General features: G+C 43.8%; 1 protein-coding gene and 1 pseudogene across 3 annotated transcripts in view; one reads left to right on the plus strand and one right to left on the minus strand.

Moving 5' to 3' along the window:
• Positions 1-16,976, plus strand: part of virma (vir like m6A methyltransferase associated) — a 121,862-nt gene that overhangs the window by 87,947 nt on the left and 16,939 nt on the right. For all 3 annotated transcript variants that reach the window (XM_038809011.1, XM_038809013.1, XM_038809012.1), the window contains exons 19-21: positions 2,046-2,206; positions 5,514-5,610; positions 9,251-9,417. In XM_038809011.1, coding sequence (XP_038664939.1) covers positions 2,046-2,206; positions 5,514-5,610; positions 9,251-9,417 — 425 coding nt within the window. The remainder of the gene's footprint in view (positions 1-2,045; positions 2,207-5,513; positions 5,611-9,250; positions 9,418-16,976) is intronic.
• On the minus strand, positions 11,030-11,413 carry LOC119972399 (annotated as a pseudogene).

A 16,976-nucleotide genomic window follows, 5' to 3' on the forward strand; every position in this document is an offset into this window, starting at 1 on the left:
TCCCAATTAGGGGCATACACACTGACCAGGACTACTTTCACCCCTTCGAGCTTACCCCTCATCATAACAAACCTGCCACCCCCATCCACGACTGTGCCCTCCGCCTCAAATTGTACCCTTTTGTTAATCAGGATCGCAACCCCCCTTGTCTTAGAATCAAGCCTCAAATGAAAGACCTGACTGACCCAGCTCTTCCTTAACCTAACCTGATCTGCCACTTTCAGGTGCGTCTCCTGCACAAGACTATGTCCGCCTTCAGAACCCGCAGAAGCGCAAACACACGCACCCTCTTAACTGGCCCGTTTAACCCTCTAACATTCCAGGTGATCAGCCTGGTTGGGGGGCACTCTCTCTCTCTCTTCCCCCCCCCCCCCCCCCACTTTGCCGATCAGGCATCTCCTTTCCTTGGCTAGCCCCCCAGCCATGTGTCCCGCTTCCTCATGGCCGGTTCCACCCATGACCTCCTCCATTTGGAATATTGTGAGTGGCATCGGGTCCCGTATCGAAGGATGAATGTGTGCAGTCATTGGCGAGGGTCCAGAGGAGGTTCACAAAAGTGATCCCCAGAATTAAGGACTTGTCATATGAGTAGCGGAGGCCAGAGAGAGAGAGGCAGTGGAGGCTGCAGAACGGTCCATATCAGGGGGCAAAGAGCAAGGCTAGAAGAAAAGAAGCCCCCAAAGAAACACCTAAAATAGATGCGGTGGGGGAAGGAGAATGGAGGTGGGGCCAAAAGACAAAGTGCGGTGGGAGGTGAACAGAGACAGATAGGTCCTTGATTAATCAGGAGTTATGGGGTGAAGGCAGGACAAGTATGTCTTTCGGGATTATGAGCCATGATTGAATGATGGAGCAGACTCGATGGGCCGAATGACCTAATTCTGCTCCAACGTCTTATGGTCTATATATTAACATTTTTCAATATGCTGTGTACCACGTTATAAACTGCTGCATAAACATTTATTGTGAGAATTTAACATCACTTGTCTTGACTATGACATTTTACTCTGACATCATTATAAGAATGCAGGAATTGTTAAGTGACTGGGAGAGGGAAATTAAAATATCCTGTTTATAATTGCAACAAATCATGAATTTTGCAAAATGCGCTAGTTCCCGATCAAGAGAAAATATATATTTTTTAATTTGTTCCCACTTAATTCAGTACCCTGAATATACCAGTCACCTGGTGTGTTCACTTCTTCACTTATATAGAATATCCCAATTAACAACATTCTGGCAGATGCGTTTGTGGCCTAGGATACTCAAGCTCTTCTAATAATCTTTTAAGGTTACTGACCTATGATGATTCTTAGATTTTATTAATTACAAATTCATTTGTCAATTTGGGCACATGCCTACTTAGAAAAATAAGAATTTTGCTGCTGCTGTTTGGAGTTTTCTCCCAAATGGCCTATCTCTGCATTAACCTTCTGACTTCGGAATTTATTTTGGAAGAAACACTACAAAAGGAAAGACAGACCGGTGTTGTTTGAGTGAGACTTGCCATAGGTAAATCTTTCGTAACTTTTACCTTGCTATCACCAGATATGTATCCATTATAAATCTATAGCCGTCGCACACAAATTTCCGATTCCTGCATTACTTAAAACTTGTAGGTTGAGGTTGACATTGGGTGATGGGAAATGCATTGTGTCCGATGTTATCCTGACTTCAGTGCTGGCTGAACACATTGTTATATTCTTCTACTGGGTATTTACGCTTTACACTTCATGTTATCCTGTCAGGTTTGAATAGCATTGAGTCAGAAACTGAATGTGTGTTTAGGAATTAAAACATTTCCGCTGATATTTTTAAACTAGTAGACTTGAGGATAGTTGAAAAATTAGCATTGCATTACAGTCTAGAAATGATTATATTTTACTTGTTTATGGTGAATAATGTGCACCAAAAATATTACAAAATGTTTAATCTATATCCTAAAATTAGTCTTGAATTTAAAAGATTTTAAAGCTGTCTTGTTCTTATAAGTGTATGTGGCAACATGGCAGATTTGTGAAAAAAAAAATTCCTTTTTGGCACAGGAACTGTGTAAAGAGGATGATAGTTTTGACTCTCTATTAGAAAATGTTGTTGGATTGAGACAGATGTTGGAAACATCTCCAGATGTATTGCCGGTCACTGTACAGGATGTGGAGCCTGTCCTTCCTGTCTCAGAGTCTCTTCCAATCCAGTTTAACAACAGGTACTGAACATATACCATTGAACCTATCTATATTTGCAGATTCAATTGATCTTTTATTAAGAGGGCCACCAAATTTCTTTGTATCGTTTAAAGAAACAATTACTTTTTGCTAGGATGGTGGTGACTTAAAGATAAGCAATTGGGTCCAATTCTTAAAGCTGAAGCTATTTTGAAACCTAGTTATGAGATACAAAAGAAACATAAAACATATATTCTCAGGCCATGTCCTCAAGAATCATAGAATTTACAGTGCAGAAGCAGGCCATTCGGCCCATCAAGTCTGCACCAGCCCTTGGAAAGAGCATCCTACTTAAGCCCACACTTCCACCCCGTCCCTGTAACCCAGTAGCCCCAGCTAACCTTTTTGGACAGTAAGGGGAATTTAGCCTGGCCAATCCACCTAACCTGCACATCTTTGGACTGTGGGAGGAAACAGGAGCACCCGGTGGAAACCCGTGCAGACACTACACAGACAGTGATCCAAGCCGGGAATCGAACTTGGGACCCTGGAGCTGTGAAGCAATAGTGCTAACCATTATGCTACCGTGCCACCCTGCATCTCATTTTATAACAATGTAAGACTGTTCAATACCTCTGTTGATAATTAAGATGGATAGGGTATATTTGGGTTTCCAGAAGACTTTTGATAAGGTCCGTCATTTGAGGTTAGTGGGCAGAATTTTAAAAAAATATATAAATTTAGAGTACCCAACTAATTTTTTCCAATTAAAGGGTAATTGAGCATGGCCAATCCACCTACCCTGCACACCTTTGGGTCGTGGGGGCGGAACCCATACAAACACTGGGAGAACGTACAAATTCCACAGTCAGTGACCCAGAGTCGGGATTGAACCTGGGACCTTGGTGTTGTGAGACTGCAGTGCTACCCACTACGCCACCGTGCTGAGTTGGCAGAATTAAACCACATACGATAGGCGTATTAGCATGGATTGAGAATTGGTTGACAGACTAGAAACAGAGTAGGTGTAAATGGGTCTTTCCCCGATGGTAGCGGGTTCCACAGGGATCAATGAAAGGGCCCCAGGTGTTCACGATATATATAAATGTCCTAGATAAGGGAAGCAAATGTAACTTATAGAATCATAGAATTTATAGTGCAGAAGGAGGTCATTCGGCTCATCAAGTTTGCACTGGCCCTTGGAAAGAGCACCCACGGTTCCACCACATCCGCGTAACCCTACCTAACCTAACCTTTTGGTCACTAAGGGGCTATTTAGCATGACCAATTCACCTAACATGTACATCTTTGGACTGTGGGAGGAAACCGCATCTCCCGGAGGAAACCCTTGCAGACACGAGAAGAAAGTGCAAACCCCACACAGAGAGTCACCTGAGGCCGGAATTGAACGTGGGGCTTAGGAGCTGTGAGGCAGCAGTGGTGCCCTTGCAAGCTTGTTGGTGACATAAAACTGGGAGGCATTGAGAGTTATGAGGAGATTTCAAAAAGGCTTCAAGGTGATTTACACGAGTTGAGTGAGTGCATAAACACATGGCAGATGCAGTGGGCAAATGAACTTATACAATTTGGAGTGAAAAACAGAAAGGAAGAATATTATTTAAATGGTGATAAATTGGGACGTGTGGGTGTGCAACCGGGTCTGGGTGTCTTTGTGCACCAGTCAATGAAAGTGGAAAGGCAGACGCAGCAAGCAATTAGGAAGGCCAATGGCATATTGGCCTTCACTGCAAGAGGAGTTATATCTCTTGGTGAGACCACACCTGGAGTATTGCGTGCAGTTTTGATTTCTCTGCCTAAGAAAGTGATGTGCTATCTGTGTTGGTCTAACATCGACTGCAACTGGATGCAGTAAAACGAGAAACAGGCTTCCGACACAGGAGATGGTCCAACGCTGTTTTATTGAACCTGTTGATTTCTGTACATATTCTGCTGTGGATTGACACTCTATTAACCTAACTGATAACATCCTACTGGCTTGACCAGACTAGCTCTCTATCACATGGTGATGATGTTCATTTGCCTGTAACCTGCGACAATCTCCCTAGCGTATCCTGTGAGAGAGCGAGAGCCTTAATGCCCTGTGGGCTTTATAGTGGTGGTGTCCTGTCTGGTGATTGATTGTTCTGTGTCGTGTGTTCATTGGTTATCCTGTGTGTCAATCACTGCCTGTCTGCATCTCATGATATACATGAGTGGATATTATGACAGAAAGGATATACTTGCCATAGAGGGAGTGAGCGGAGGTTCACTTGGCTGATATTGGGGTCGGCGGGACTGTCCAATGGGGAGAGATTGCTTTGTATGGGCCGGTATTCACTAGAGTTTAAAAGGATGGGAGGAGATCTGATTAAAACGTATAAAATTCAATCTGGTCTGGGCAGACTAGATGCAGGAAGGAGTTTTCCCAGGTTGGGGAATTGAGTATCAGGAGACAGAGCCTCAGGATACAGGGTAGACCATTTAGGACTCAGATGAGGAAACCTTACTTCACTTAAAGGGTAGTGAACCTGTGGAATTCTCTACCACAAAAGACTGTGGAGGCCAAGTCACTGTATTCAAGAAAGAGATAGAGATTTTTAAAAAAAGATATGAATGCATCAAGGGGTATGGGAGAAAGCAGGAAGCAGTCATTGAGACCAAAGATCAACTGTGATACACAGTGGTTAGCACTGCTGCATCACAGCTCCAGGGTTCCAGATTCAATTCCAGCCTCTGGTGTCTGTGTGGAGTTTGTACGTTCTCCCCATGTCTGCGTGGGTTTCCTCAGGGTGCTCCGGTTTCCTCCTACAGTCAAAGATGTGCAGGTTAGGTGGATTGGCCATGCTAAATTGCCCCTTAGTGTCCAAAAGGTTAGGTGGGGTTACTGGGATGTGGTGGAGGCGTGTGCTCAAGTGGGGTGCGCTTTCAAAAGGCCAGTGCAGATTCATGCCAATTCTATGAAATCTGTGAAATGATTATATTGAATGGCAGAGCAAGGCCAAGTGGCCTACTCCTGCTCCTAGTTTCTATTAAGACATTCCCAAATGATCCATAAACATTTTAAACTTTGCTTTGTGCCTCTCGCTGCTTGCTTCATTCAGGTCCAGGTGACTTCACACCTGAATTATATTAAACAAATGGAATAATTTATAGTGGAATCATTATAATATCAAACTGTGCAGTATAACTGATCTTGCTAGTGGTATTTAAAATAACGCTTGAGCGTTTTCATATTCTGAGAAAGGAATATTCTTTGAGCTTTAAAATGATTACAGATTTGTTCATTAGCCAGAGTTTGAATTTCCAGAGCGGACAGACAAAAAAAAACATTTTGTTTTCTTATTCTAGGACTGCATATGTGTTGGCCGATGTTCTGGATGACCAGCTAAAGACATTATGGCTTTCTCCCTTCCAAACCGAGGAGCTTGACACAGACTTGGATATGGTAAGTACAAAAATTGAAAAGTATATAAATGTATATATTTTTTATTCGTTTGCGGGATGAGGGCATCGCTCGTTCGGCCAGCATTTATTGCCCATCCCTCATTGCCCTTCAGAAGGTAGTGGTGAGTTGCCTTCTTGAACCGCTGCAGTCCTTGAAGTGCAGGTACACCCACTGTGCTGTTGGGAAGAGTTCCAGGAAGTTGCCCCAGCGACAGTGAAGGAGCGGCGATATATTTCCAAGTCAGGGTGGTGAGTGAGTTGGAGGGGAACATCCAGGTGGTGGGGTTCCCAGGTATCTGCTGGTCTTGTCCTATATGAAATATAAACAGCAATTGGTGGAATTTTAATTCAGTTGGTTAATAAGTCTTTTGAGTTAAAAGCTAGTCACTATAATGGTGACTGAATTTATTAGGTTGTCGTGAAAACCTTTTTGGTTCACTACTTCCTTTAGGGAAGTAAACCTACTCACTTTGCCTGGTCTAGCCGACATGTCATTTGAGACCCAAACAATGTGGTTGATTCTTACCTGCCCTCAGAAATGGCCTACCAAGCCACTCAGTCGTAGCAAATCATGACCGAGGAGTAAGAAAGGAATATTGCCAGATAGACCACCCGCATTGACCTAGGCACCGGAAACAGCAATGATACAGTTGCCCTTCCTAATCAACTCTAGAAAGCCCTCCCTACTAACGGCTTGTGCCAAATTTGGGAGAGCTGTCCCACAGACTGGTTAAACATCAGTCTGCCATTGGCTGTAAGTTATGGTGTGCCAGGTTTGACAGTATGCTCGACTCCTCCATCATTATCTGTCAGTATGTCCTGCCCCATTGGCACTCTGATTGTACCTATATCCGATGGACTGCAGTGGCTCATGGAGGTGGGTCATCACAATCTTCTCAAGGGCATAACCAACTCTCATTCCAGGAAAGAATAAAAAAACTATGTAAAATACTTGACAACTGGAGATAAAAAGAGTGCACATGTACATGCATGTACATACTTGGCAATGCTGAGAAATTGAACATTTTTCAACTTTTGGCATGTCCAGTAAGTAAAGTATATATTCATTGTAGAATTAAAATTGCTCTCCCCTATAATGTGCTGCAGAACAGCATCCCTGCAGTATTCAATTTCTATTAATATACCAGTTATGCTCTCTCTCAATGATTCGAAAGGCACTGCTAGTTTATGGGAACCATTACACTTTATATTCATGCGTGGTATTAACCAAACTGCCAAACCAAATTTATTGGGTGGAATGCTCCGCTGCCCACGCCGGGTGGGAGAATCGCGGGATGGACGGGCGACTCACGATATGCCCCCCTGGCGCCCCCCCCCCCCCCCCCCCCCCCCCCGCGATTCTCCCACCCCAGCTCGGAAGAACCGCCGGTCGCCGTGAAAAACGGCGACCGGCGATTCTCCGGCCCGGATGGGCCGAGCAGCCCACCGTTCCCGACCGGTTCACGACGGTGGCAACCACACCTGGTCGCTGCCGTAGTGAACATGGGTGTCAAATGCTAGTTTGAAGCTTGTGGGGAGCGGAGAGGGGAGTGAGCACCACTGCCGTGCTCGGGAGGGGACTGGCCCGCGATCGGTGCCCACGGATTGTCGGGCCGACGTCTTAAAGTGACGCACTCTTTCCCCTCTGCCGCCCCGCAAGATCAAGCCGCCATGTCTTGCGGAGCAGCGGAGGGGAAGATGGCAACCGCGCATGCGCGGGTTGGAGCCGTCAGCCGTGCATGCGCGGGTTGGAGCCGGCCAACCTGCGCATGCGTGGCTGACGTCACATAGGCGCCGCTGTCGCGTCATTCTCGGCGCGCCGCCTTGACGCAAGCGCCAAGGCCCGGCAGCCGATATTTACGGAGCGCCGCTCCTAGCCCCCCAGGTGGGGGTGAATTAGGTGCGAGGAGCGGCCTCCAAGGCCGTCGTGAAACTCTGCCGAGTTCACGACGGCCTTCCCAATTTATCACGGAAGCGGAGAATTTCGGCCATTTAATTTAACTTGCTCTTGGAAATCACCTGGGCGGGATTCTCCAATAATGGGGCTATGTCCCCACGCCAGTGAAAATACACGCGTGAATCACTCTGGACTTACCTGCAGAAAGTCCAGTGTGATTCTCCTACCTGGAGGGGGCTCGCAGGGCCCTGGAGTGCTCCTTGTACCTCTGGCTGCTGAAACGGGGCCTTGCACCTCCGGTTGGGGATCCGCTCATGCGCACGGCGGTGGCCCGTGTCGGCCATCCCACGCGACATGGCCGACCCATACTGTGGGTCAGCATCAAGAAGATAGGAGAGAATCACGCTGGCAGGAACTTGGCCAGCTGCACTTGGAGAATCGCCGCGAGGGCCTCTTTCAATGACCCCCGACCAGCGCCACGTCGACTGCACGCGCCGGGGACTGAAGAATCGCGGGAGCAGCGTCGGACCGATCCCGGGTTTGACTCCCATTCCCCGAGTGCGATTTTGACTTGGGGAATCCCGCCCCATCTCTTAAATGTCTGTGCTGGATTTAAATTCACACTCTCCAGGTGAAGGTTCGAATTCGCGGTACTGACCAGTACCTCCATTATTTTGAAGTAGTGATAGATCTTGAATTCTTTTGATTTCTTACCTTGAATATAAATTGCATTTTGTTTCAAGCTAACATTTTTTTAAAATTCAGCTTTTCATTTTTTAAAACTGTTGTCTGTTCTATATTGACCACTGGGCCTAGTTGATACATTAGTGGTAACATGCTATGTAAAGAAATGTACTGTTTCAATATTGATACGCTCGCAACCATCACACACAATCTCATACCAGAAGTTTTTGGTGCATGACTAAGCAAAGATGTTGCTGTTATCTGAAATTAAAGGCAGTTCTTCCCTCCAAAACTTATCTTAGTGCTATCAGTTTCACCCAGCCTGTTAGTAGAAAATGCTCACTAACACTTTCCAGACATTTTCCATTTGTTCATTTAGTTTTTTCCAATCTAAGAAAGAATTTTTTTTCTCTTCATTCCATGCTGCCACTCATTATTTTATAAATGTGTTGAAATCTTTTAGTATTTCATATTGGATAGTTGGAGGAAAGGTTCTCCAATAATAAATGCAGTTGACTTCGTGTTTCTGGTTGAAGAGATGGGAAATTTAAAAAACATCAGCCATAAGTGATAATCCTCAAAAGTGTGTAAGTGTTCGTGACGGTGAACTGGATGATTGGCTGTGACAAGTTTTGTGGTCCAAGTCACCCAATGTTTTCACTGACTAGACTCACAGACATGACTTGAGTGAAGTGGGGAAAGTATGCCCAGGGGACGTCAATTCCATGTCTTTGAGGAAAGGAAGAGAAGAAAGCTAAATATTGCATGGACTCTATGAGCTGAATGGCCTCTTCCTGTTATGCAATGAAAAAATGAAAATGAAAGTCGCTTATTGTCACGAGTAGGCTTCAATGAAGTTACTGTGAAAAGCCTCTAGTCGCCACATTCCGGCGCCTGTCCGGGGAGGCTGATACGGGAATGACAGTGATTGACAATGAATGACGGGAATGACAATGAATTGACAATGACAGTGATATTGAAACTTAAATTCTTGTGTACTCTTCTATAAGTCATGATTAGGTGCCATGCATTAATTGATTTGCGGGAATGTTCTTTTCAGGTCAAGGTTGATTTGATTGAGCTAGCTGAGAAGTACTGTTGTGATATGGACCTGAAGGCAGAACTGGAAAGGTCATTCCTGTCAGAGCCGTCATCTCCTGGTGTCGCCAAGGTAGCAAAAGGCTTTAAACTAGGAAAACACAAGCATGAAACCTTCATTACTTCAAGGTGAGATGTCAAAAGCTGAGACTATTTCTTTAAACCACAAGATAAAGAAACTAAAAAATAGTTTCATTCTTTTCTAGATCTAGAGAATTCTGCATATAACTTATGAATATAAAACATATTTTGAAATGCAATGTTAGTTGATTCTAACTGGCTCTCTACTTCTGCTTACCGTTGTACCAGTTACATTACACATCTCTATTTTCTCATATACCTTTTTAAATCTTTAAATGTTTTTTTATTCCATTAGCTATTTTGGGCAGAAATTTCCATTTTTAAAATCAAATTCATTGTATCAAAAATGCAGAACTTCGAATGCATCACAATCTGTCCTATTGATTGACTCTGGCCTCCTTTAATAATTATATCATCAAGTTTGGTTAGTGATCTGGGAATCTATTCCAAATGATTACAACTTGTGTGGAAATAATACGTTACAATTTAAAATGTTATTTAAGACTGGATACATACAGTTAAAATAGAGATCTGGACCTTCTCTTTCCCCCACTAGACCCTGTCCCCCTAATATTGAGGCAAGGTCAGGAGAAAATTCAAATCAGATTGATAATTTTTCAAAAGCAAATTACTGAGGATGCTGGAAACTAAAACAAAAACAGAAAATGCTGGACAATCTCAGAAGATCTGACAGCATCTGTGGAGGGAGGAGCTAATGTTTTGAACCTGGATTACTCTTTGATAATGTTTTAAACATTAAGGTTTATAGACTAGGGCAGATAGATGTATTTGTGATGTAGATCAGCCACAACTCACTCTGTAATACTAGCTTCCTGTCACCTAATTGGCTGTTCCAACATTAAGTACTTATCATTATCATTTCCTCTCAAGTTTTTTTTAATTCATTCATGAGATGTGGGCATTGCTGGATGGGCCAGCATTTATTTCCCATCTTTATTTGCTCTCAAATGGAGGATTTTAGGAGTCAATCACATTGCTGTGGATCAGGAGTCACGTGTAGGCCAGACCACATAAAGCTGGCAGATTTCCTTCCCCGCGTGACATTTTTACGACAATCGACAATGGTTTCATGGCCATCATGGGCAGCACGGTAGCACAGTGGTTAGACAGTTGCTTCATAGCTCTAGGGTACCAAGTTTGATTCCTGGCTTGGGTCACTGTCTGTGTGGAGTCTGCACATTCTCCCCGTGTGTGCGTGGGTTTCCTCTGGGTGCTCCGGTTTCCTCCCACAGTCCAAAGACGTGCAGGTTAGGTGGATTGGCCATTCTAAATTGCCCTTAGTGTCCAAAATGTTCGGTGGGGTTACTGGGTTACGGGGATAAAGGGGATAGGGTGGGGGCGTGGGGCTTAAGTAGGATGCTCTTTCCAAGGGCTAGTGCAGACTCGATGGGCTGAATGGCCTCCTTCTGCATGTAAATTCTATGATTCTATGATCATTAGACTTTTAATTCCTTTTTTTTTGGCTGCTTAAGTATTTCATTTATTAGATGTTCAAAGAATGCCAAATGGACATACATTTACAACAATCCCCCACCAATTAAAAACAAGGATTAATTTATTAAAAAAGCACGATCTTATTTTAAAGATTTATATTTTGGAATGCCTGAAATTCCTAACGTTGACTTCAGAAGCCAAATCATTAAGATGAAGGTTTGCTGGGCTCACTGACATGTCATTTCCTCACCATCTCTTGAGGCAGGATACTGTTTATCTTCCAACTCTCAGAGGACTCCGACAGGGTTGTCCTTACTGGATGGTTCTGAGTTTTCCCAAAGAAAAAACTGATCCACCATTGGCCCGCTGTAGACTTTGGTAATCCTGGATGGTGTGGAATCTAACTCCAACATGCTCAGCTGCTACATGAACTATTACTGGAGGTAGAACCAAGGTGCCTCCTGTAATAGTCATGGGTTGCTGCAAGGGAGCCAATTGAAGGAATGGATGACATTGCAATTGTTCAAACTACTATCTGGATGTCAACCCTTTCAACACCAAACAGGAACCCAAGCGTCATGACTGAAGAAAGTAAATGGTAGGCCACAGGGCCCATTTGAAACAAGCGAAGCGGCACAAAACACTCTTGAGAACCCCCCCCCCCCCCCCCCCCCCCCCCCCAAAGTCAAGAATCAACCGCTCTGGAGAGGATTCACCTCTAGACTTTAATTCCTGACTGTAGTTCTGAATGTTTTATTTCAAATCCATACCAATATATCCAATTAACTTTATTTTATGTATTTACACTGTTTCTTCCTCCAAACTAATTGTCTTTGATTGGAGACACTGACTGCCTTAGAGAGTTGTTTGTGTGTGCCAGTCTGGTACTTTTCCAAATTACGGTGCTTCATGTGTGAGACTGAATTCAGCATGTTGGAAGGCTATTTGAGAATCAAGACATTATCTCAGCCCAATCCTGTCTGAAACTAGCAATATTTTCACAGTTGAGCCCAACATTCTTTCCAATAAGGGACACTGGTTATCAGTTGTGAGTTGGAATTATGGCTTTTTCCATCATTTTCCTTCCTCTTTTCCTAACTTCCTGTAATCCTACCCTCCTCTGGATGAAATGTTTGATTCTCCATGCTGCTTAGTTGTTATCTAAGCTCCACAGAAGCCCGAGGATTAGGGTTAGAATCAAAGGAAGACATGACAGGAGAAAGCTTATGCCAATACTAACTTCTCACCTGGAACTATCTTCTAACCCTGTTTCCTTGCTCTTTCTCTTTAAGCATTGTAAAGTTTGCAAATGCTTGTAAATTAAACTGGATATTAATTTTTAGTTCAATAGCCACTTGTGGCAAAGCAGTCCATTTTCTAATAACCTTTGTGGAAACATTTATTTTATAACTTTCTCTTCATTGTCCTACTGATTAAATCTAATTCTATGTTTCCTTATTACTGTTCACTCAATGAGAAGGAACAATCTTTGACTACCACTCAAATATTTTATATCTTGAGAACATTTCATAATATTTGATTCCCCATTGAACATCACTGTGCAAGTGAACAAAGCCTCAATATTTAAATCTTCTTTCATGATCCCTTCCTAACAGCACTGTGGGTCCCAGATCACTAGGAAAACACAACACTGCATGGACTGCAGTAGTTCTCGAAGGTGGCTCACCACCACCTTCGCGGGAGCAATTAGGGAAGGGCATTAAATAATAGCAGTGACCCCTACATTCTGTGAAAGAATAAAATAAATGATTATAGTTGTCATACTTGAAGCCAGTTTAGTGAGTCTTTGCCCAGTACTGTATGAACGACTCCAGATTTGTTGTAACTCATCTCTTGTGCAAAGTAAACACATTTTTGTCTTTACTTTGTATCCCACATATAACCCAGAATCCCATGTGCCTGTTTTTTGATTTTTTTTGTGTGACTGCACTGGAACTTTTAACAATCTTTGTCATTGTATCTATGAATACATGTATTTATCTCTAGCTCTCTGTTGAAAATCTTGCCATTAGGGTACACTTCCTGTAACTGTTCTTCTCCTTGAGGCGACGTGTTCACATTTTATTTATTGAACAGTAACAGGGGGCTGGTTTAGCACAGTTTGCTAAACAGCTGGCTTGTAATGCAGAACAAGGCCAGTAGCACGGGTTCATTTCCCGTACTAGCCTCCCCGAACAGGCGCCAGAATGTGGCGACTAGGAGCTTTTCACAGTAACCTCATTGAAGCCTACTTGTGACAATAAGCGATTATTATTATATCTTCCATCTGTCTGTCTATATTTTCCTGCATTTTTCTTCCATGCCTTCTAACATAATATTGTCAGTAAACTCCCTGTTGTACGTATGTCCAACTTATTTATTTAAATGGAAAATAAGAGGTCCAAGCGCACATTTCTGGGGTGCACAGGCCTGAACATATCCTAAAACTGTTTGATCTACATTGTCCATTGCATTCCCATTAACTATACACTGTGATTTGCTCAAAGTTAATTAAGGTCGTAAAGCATAATCAGCCCTTCACAAATCCATATTGCCTGTCTTTGAATTCAGTTGTTTGATGACGTTTTTGTCCCCCTCTATTTTGAAAAAGGGTACGATGTTTGCTGCCATGCAGCCCTTTTTGCTACTCTTCTAATTTCTTAAGATTTAAAGTTTAAACCTCCTGGGATTCCTCAGGCGCATTGGAGTTTGTCATGTAGTTGCTGAAGCCTGTTCTGCTATTCATTAAGCTGTATCGTGATTGACCTGTGATCTGCTGTTGCCCCATTTCCCTTTATACAATCAGTTAGCAAAAATGTTATAAATCTCAGATTTGAAATTAACATTTGATGCACTATTTATTGCCATTTGGAGAAGAGACCACCCTTTGCATGTAGAAGTATTTCCTAACCTCTTAGATTATCTTTAGGCTATATCCCCTCATCTTAAATGCCTTAACCAATGCCTTCCCTTAATATTTTGGAGCTTTGATCAGGCTTGCCTTATACGTTTTATGGAATACAGCCTTAGTTTGTGTAATCTCTCCTCGTAATTTAATTCTTGGAATCCAGGTATGATTTTGGTAAATATATGGTGCACTCTCTGCAAGGCCAATATATAATTCCTAAGGTCCAGAACTGCGCATAGTACTTAGGTGTGGTCTAACTGGGGCTTTGTATAACTCAGCATGATTTCTATCCCCAAATATTATTGTCTTCTACATATCAAGGTTAGCATTCCATTTAGCCGTTTTGATCATTTTTTGTATCAGTCTGTGACATTTTCATGATCAATGTGCATGGATTTTCAAGTTTCTTTGCACCTCCACTGTTTCCAGTTTTTCACAATTTAGAAAGTATTCTGAAATATCCTTGTTAGGTCAAAAGTGGATGATTGCACATTTGCCAATCATGAAATCTGTTTGCCAAAGTTTGTGCCCATTAACTTAACCTAATAATATTTATTTGTAATTTTATGCCTCCTCTACACTGCTTACTATGTTGGTAATTGTTGTCATCAATAAACTTGGGTACATGGATTTCTATTTCATCACTATGTCATTAATAAGAATGATGAATCGTTGTGAAACCCAAAACCGATACTGCTAGCATATGCTGCCAATTTGAGCACTGTATCCATTATCCTGATTTTGCCTCTTCCTGCTCAGCCAGTTTCCTAACCAGGTTAATAGTTTACCACAAATTACATCAGCTTTAACTTTAGCTAATCGTTTCTTTAAAAGGATACTATTGAATGCCTTCTGAAAGTTTATATTAGTTATATCCGTAGATGGTCCCATGTCATTGTGCAGTCACCTGGTTTAGCTCAATGGGCTAGACAGCTGGTTTGTAATGCCAAGGCCAGCAGCGCGGGTTCAATTCCCATAGCAGCTTACCCGAACAGGCGCTGGAATGTGGCGACTAGGGGCTTTTCACATTAATTCATACTTGTGACAATAAAAGATTATTATTACCTCTTCAAAACATCCCTACCTGGCTTTATAAACTAGCTTTCTCTGATTAGCTGAAAATTTTCAAGATGTCATCCCTAAATGTCAATGCTTGATTTCCCAACAATCGAGGTTTAAGTAATTGGTCCATAATTCCCCTGATTCCGTCTCCTATATTTCTTAAAGAGCAAGTGACATACATTTTCCTACCTGACGGAATGGTTCTTGAATCAAGCAAACTTTGGAAGATTGAGTAGGGCATCTGCAATATTCTCACCGACTTCCTTTAAATTAGGGTGGAAACCATCCGGTGCAAAGGCTGTGTATGTAACTATTATTTTTTCATTACTCAACTTTTATTAATGTTAATTTTGGTAGGTTGTCCTTTCCTGATTCCTCCTCTTCCACTGTAAACACTGATGCAAAGTAACTCTTCAACATGTCTGCTACTTCCATGTTTTCATTGAAAATGCCACTGTTATTTGAGATCCTACCATCTGGACCAAGATAGCTATTTTTTAAATGCACTTAGCTTCAAAATATCTCCCAAACTAATTACTCCCAAGTCTTTCTCCAGTATTTCTACTATCACACCATCCTTTTTTTTTGATAAACAATTTTAATGAGGTATTTTTTGGCATTGCAAACAGTAAAATTACATAACGTGAAAACAAAAGGACTGTACAGTCAACAAAGTACACAGTACAGTTGCCCTAACCCGTTCTACCCGGACCTGCCTTATTGTCCCCCTAAACTCAAAACCCCCCCCCCCCCCGCCCTCCTGCTGACAATTAATTCTCCGCAAAGAAGTCAATGAAGGGTTGCCACCTCTGGGCGAACCCCAACAACGACCCTCTCAAGGCAAACTTGATGTTCTCCAAGCCCAGGAAACTCGCCATTTCTGACAGCCAGGCTTCCGACTTCGGGGGCTTTGACTCCCTCCAAGCTAGAATTATCCGTCTCTGGGCTACCAGGGAAGCAAAGGCCAAAACGTCGGCCTCTTTCTTCCCCCGGACTTCCAGGGCCTCTGAAACCCCAAAAATCGCCACCTCCGGACCCATTGCCACCCTTATGTTCAATACTCTAGACATGACGTCCTCGAACCCCTGCCAGTATCTCCTAAGTTTTGGACACGCCCAAAACATTTGGACATAGTCTGCTGGTCCTCTCAGACACTTTACACACCTGTCCTCTACACCGAAGAATCTGCTCATCCGGGACACTGTCATATGGGCCCGGTGGATGACCTTAAACTGAATCGGGCTGAGCCTGGCACAAGTTGCAGTCGCATTAACCCTGCTCAGCGCGACTGCCCACAGGCCTTCCCCAATCTCCCCTCTCAACTCCTCCTCCCATTTATGCCTCAGTTCCTCAGTCTGCATCTCCTCCACCCCCATGAGCTCCTTGTAAATATCCGAGACCCCCCCCCCCCCCCCCCCCCCCCCGCCATCCTCTAGACACTACCCTATCTTGGATCCCCCTTAGTGGCAAGAGTGGAAAAGATGGCACCTGCCTGCGCAAAAAGTCCCGCACCTGAATATACCGGAATTCATTCCCCTTCGTCAACCCAAACGTGCCCTCCAGCGCCCTCAAGCCAGGGAAGCTCCCTTCCAAGAACAATTCTCCCATCTGCTCAATCCCCGCCATACCCGATACCTCCTGTCCAACCTCCCCGGAGCAAACCGATGGTTGTCACACATTGGGGACCAGACCAATGCTCCCACATGCCTCCTCCACTGTCCCCAGATCTGAAGGGCCGCCACCACTACAGGACAGGTGGAGAAGTGCGCCGGCGGGAACGGCAGAGGCGTCGTCACCAACACCCCCAGACTGGTGCCCCTACATGAGGCTGCCTCCATCCGCTCCCAAGTCGACCCCCCCCCACCACTTCCTTATCATGGCTATGTTAGCTGCCCAATAATAATTGCTGAAATTCGGCAGTGCAAGCCCCCCCCTTCCCCCCAGTTCCGCTCGAGCATCACCCTCTTTACTCGCGGAGACTTGCCCGCCCGTACAAAGCCCAAAATGATCTTGCTTACCCTCTTAAAAAAGGAACGTGGAATGAAAATGGGGAGACACTGGGACACGAATAAGAACCTCGGGAGGACCGTCATTTTAACTGTCTGAACTCTCCCAGCTAACGACAGCGGGAGCGCATCCCACCTCCGGAACTCCCTTCGCATTTGATCTACCAGCCGGGACA

The sequence above is a fragment of the Scyliorhinus canicula genome, chromosome 10, assembly GCF_902713615.1.
Source record: "Scyliorhinus canicula chromosome 10, sScyCan1.1, whole genome shotgun sequence".
Taxonomy (NCBI): Eukaryota; Metazoa; Chordata; class Chondrichthyes; order Carcharhiniformes; family Scyliorhinidae; genus Scyliorhinus; species Scyliorhinus canicula.